The following is a 2,237-nucleotide window of genomic DNA, read 5'->3' as shown; positions in this document are numbered from 1 at the left end:
CCTCTTTTGTTTTTGTTTTACTTCTTCCCTTTTCTGGATCTGGAAAATTCGTAGTCGTTGGCGAGCTTTGCAAGCTAAAGGCTAACGGAGCATATGTGTTTTTAATTCCGTCTTCATGTTTGTGTCCATGTTTCTGCTGCGCTGGAAGTTGCTACTCAGGCTATTTCTTTCATGTCCTGAATTCAACTCGGGGGACCTCTTCGGCGCGATTGCATCTTGCTGAAAGCCCAAGATAACCACAAAAGAATGCCAATAATTCTGTCGGTATCTTTGATTGCCATGTCTGTTTTGGAAATAAGACTCTGAATATGATCTGTAGCTACTCAGCGTTTCCTGTGTTCATGCCTTTTGGATCCTATTTCTAAAATCTGGATCTCCGGACACTGCTGGTACTGACGAGCGCTTTGCCGTTGGATAATCATCGGTGTGTGTGAAGTCTACTCGATGTCATTGTGTAGTAGTTGTAGGTCTCGAGCCAGTAAAATGGACATCTTTCATCACCAATTTACTGACAGCAGAGCAGAATGTATTCCTGTTGATCTGACTGACTGGTGGTAGAAACGGATCTGATCGAGTACCACTAGTTGCCAATTAGTCCAGCGCATTCATGACAACGAATCATGATTCTTCCATTGCAGTATCCTGACACTGGTGAGCAGACATCCATGATTATTCCGTTACAGCTCTAAACAAATCAGGATCAGATGTGATCATTTCATCACACAAGAACAGCACACAGAGAGACGTAACATATATGCACAAGCACAAGGCATCCACAACACACACTGCTATACACGTACGTGCGTAACACCATGCCGTAAACCCTACTACATTTGCTTGGCCATGGCGTTGATGATGGCGAGCGCGATGGCCGTGAGGTGCATGGCGCCGGCGACGTTCCTCCGCACGGCCTCCCTCACGACGGCGGGCTGGCCCTTGAACCCCTCCATGCACATGCCGTCGTTCGTCAGCGCGGCGCTCGCCCACGTCTGCACGCTGTTCACCTGGAACCTGACGCTCCGCCCGGCCTGCCCGCTGGCGCTGGCACTGGCGCTGGCCGGCTCCTTGCCGAGGCGCTCCATTGCCTCCACCGACTGCCGCAGCAGGTCCACGGCGTCCTCGAGCATGCCCACGCAGTCTGCCGCCGCCTCGGCCGCCACGGGCACGAGGTGGTGGCTGCTCGCGCCGCCCGCCGCCATTGCCTTCATCGCGGCCGTCGCCCTCCGCGCGCCGTCCAGCGTGACCGTCAGCGCCGCCAGCGACAGGCGCGCCGGGCTGGCCCCGACCTCCGCCGCGTACGGGGCCAGCGTCGCGTTGCACAGGGCCGGGTAGTCCGTCCCCGCGCACCACGACCTGATGAAGCCGCCGCCGGCTGTGCTGGTGCTGGTGCTGGCGCTCGGGGTCGGCCGCGCCGTGACGGCGCCGCACCACGACCAGCACGAGAGCGCGAGAAGCAACAACCACATCAAGGCGTTGCTGCGTGACATGGCGCACGGGACGGACGGGAGCACGTAAAACTACGACGACTTCGACGTGTTTCTTATTACTGCTAGTGCTGCCTCGATCTTCTGTCTAGCATCGAGTTATATAGGGGGCAGGACGAATTAATGGAGGATAAGGGCGCGCGCGGCCTGTACGCGTATGACTGGCCTAACCGGCACGTCGTGTCTGTCTGGCCAGGAGAGCGTGCCCAGGAGGACCATAAGAGATCGAGGGTGCTCGGCTGCTTGCCTTTGATTTGCCGATCGACGCCGCTGCATGCGCATACGTACGAACAGGTCGAGCCAATGCAACGTGAGTTTGGCGGAGATCTTGCGTGGCGTCTAGCTAGCCGTCTTCAAGCGATCGCGAGACGTACGGCGACGGCGACGGCGACGGCGACGTGCGGGGTTCTGCTGCCCATCCCGGCCCGGGAACACGGCTGGGGCGGCTAGCTAGTCCGCTACGAGAATACATTGACGGTGCCGCACTGGGACGTGCCAAGGTTGGTGGGGACATCGTCAGGTGCGATGACGTGACGTTGCTTTCAGCTTCAGCCTCAGGGCACGGGGGACCGAATCAATAGCGCTGGGCGTTTCTGTTTCAGATCGCCATCGGTCCGGGAAAGGCTGGCCCGCAAGCCCATGTGGCCGCAGTGCTGCGCGGGCTTTCTCAGCCACTGGTTTCCCTCTTCTCTCTCTGCAGCGCGAATCTTGATTGGGCTGTATCGTCTGTAGGGTAGCGTAAACTCTAAATTA

At 57.4% G+C, this 2,237-nt stretch overlaps 1 protein-coding gene across 1 annotated transcript; it reads right to left on the bottom strand.

The window, feature by feature from the left end:
- Nucleotides 1-608: 608 nt before the first annotated feature.
- LOC100286061 (uncharacterized) lies at nucleotides 609-1,557 on the bottom strand. Its single transcript, NM_001368188.1, has one exon. It carries the CDS (start codon nucleotides 1,485-1,487, stop codon nucleotides 828-830), a length of 660 nt encoding a protein of 219 aa, NP_001355117.1. The 5' UTR covers nucleotides 1,488-1,557; the 3' UTR covers nucleotides 609-827.
- Nucleotides 1,558-2,237: the final 680 nt, after the last annotated feature.

Source organism: Zea mays, chromosome 1, assembly GCF_902167145.1.
Source record: "Zea mays cultivar B73 chromosome 1, Zm-B73-REFERENCE-NAM-5.0, whole genome shotgun sequence".
Classification (NCBI taxonomy): domain Eukaryota; kingdom Viridiplantae; phylum Streptophyta; class Magnoliopsida; order Poales; family Poaceae; genus Zea; species Zea mays.
Note: the sequence above shows the minus strand (reverse complement) of the source record. Positions and strands in the feature narration are given on the sequence as shown.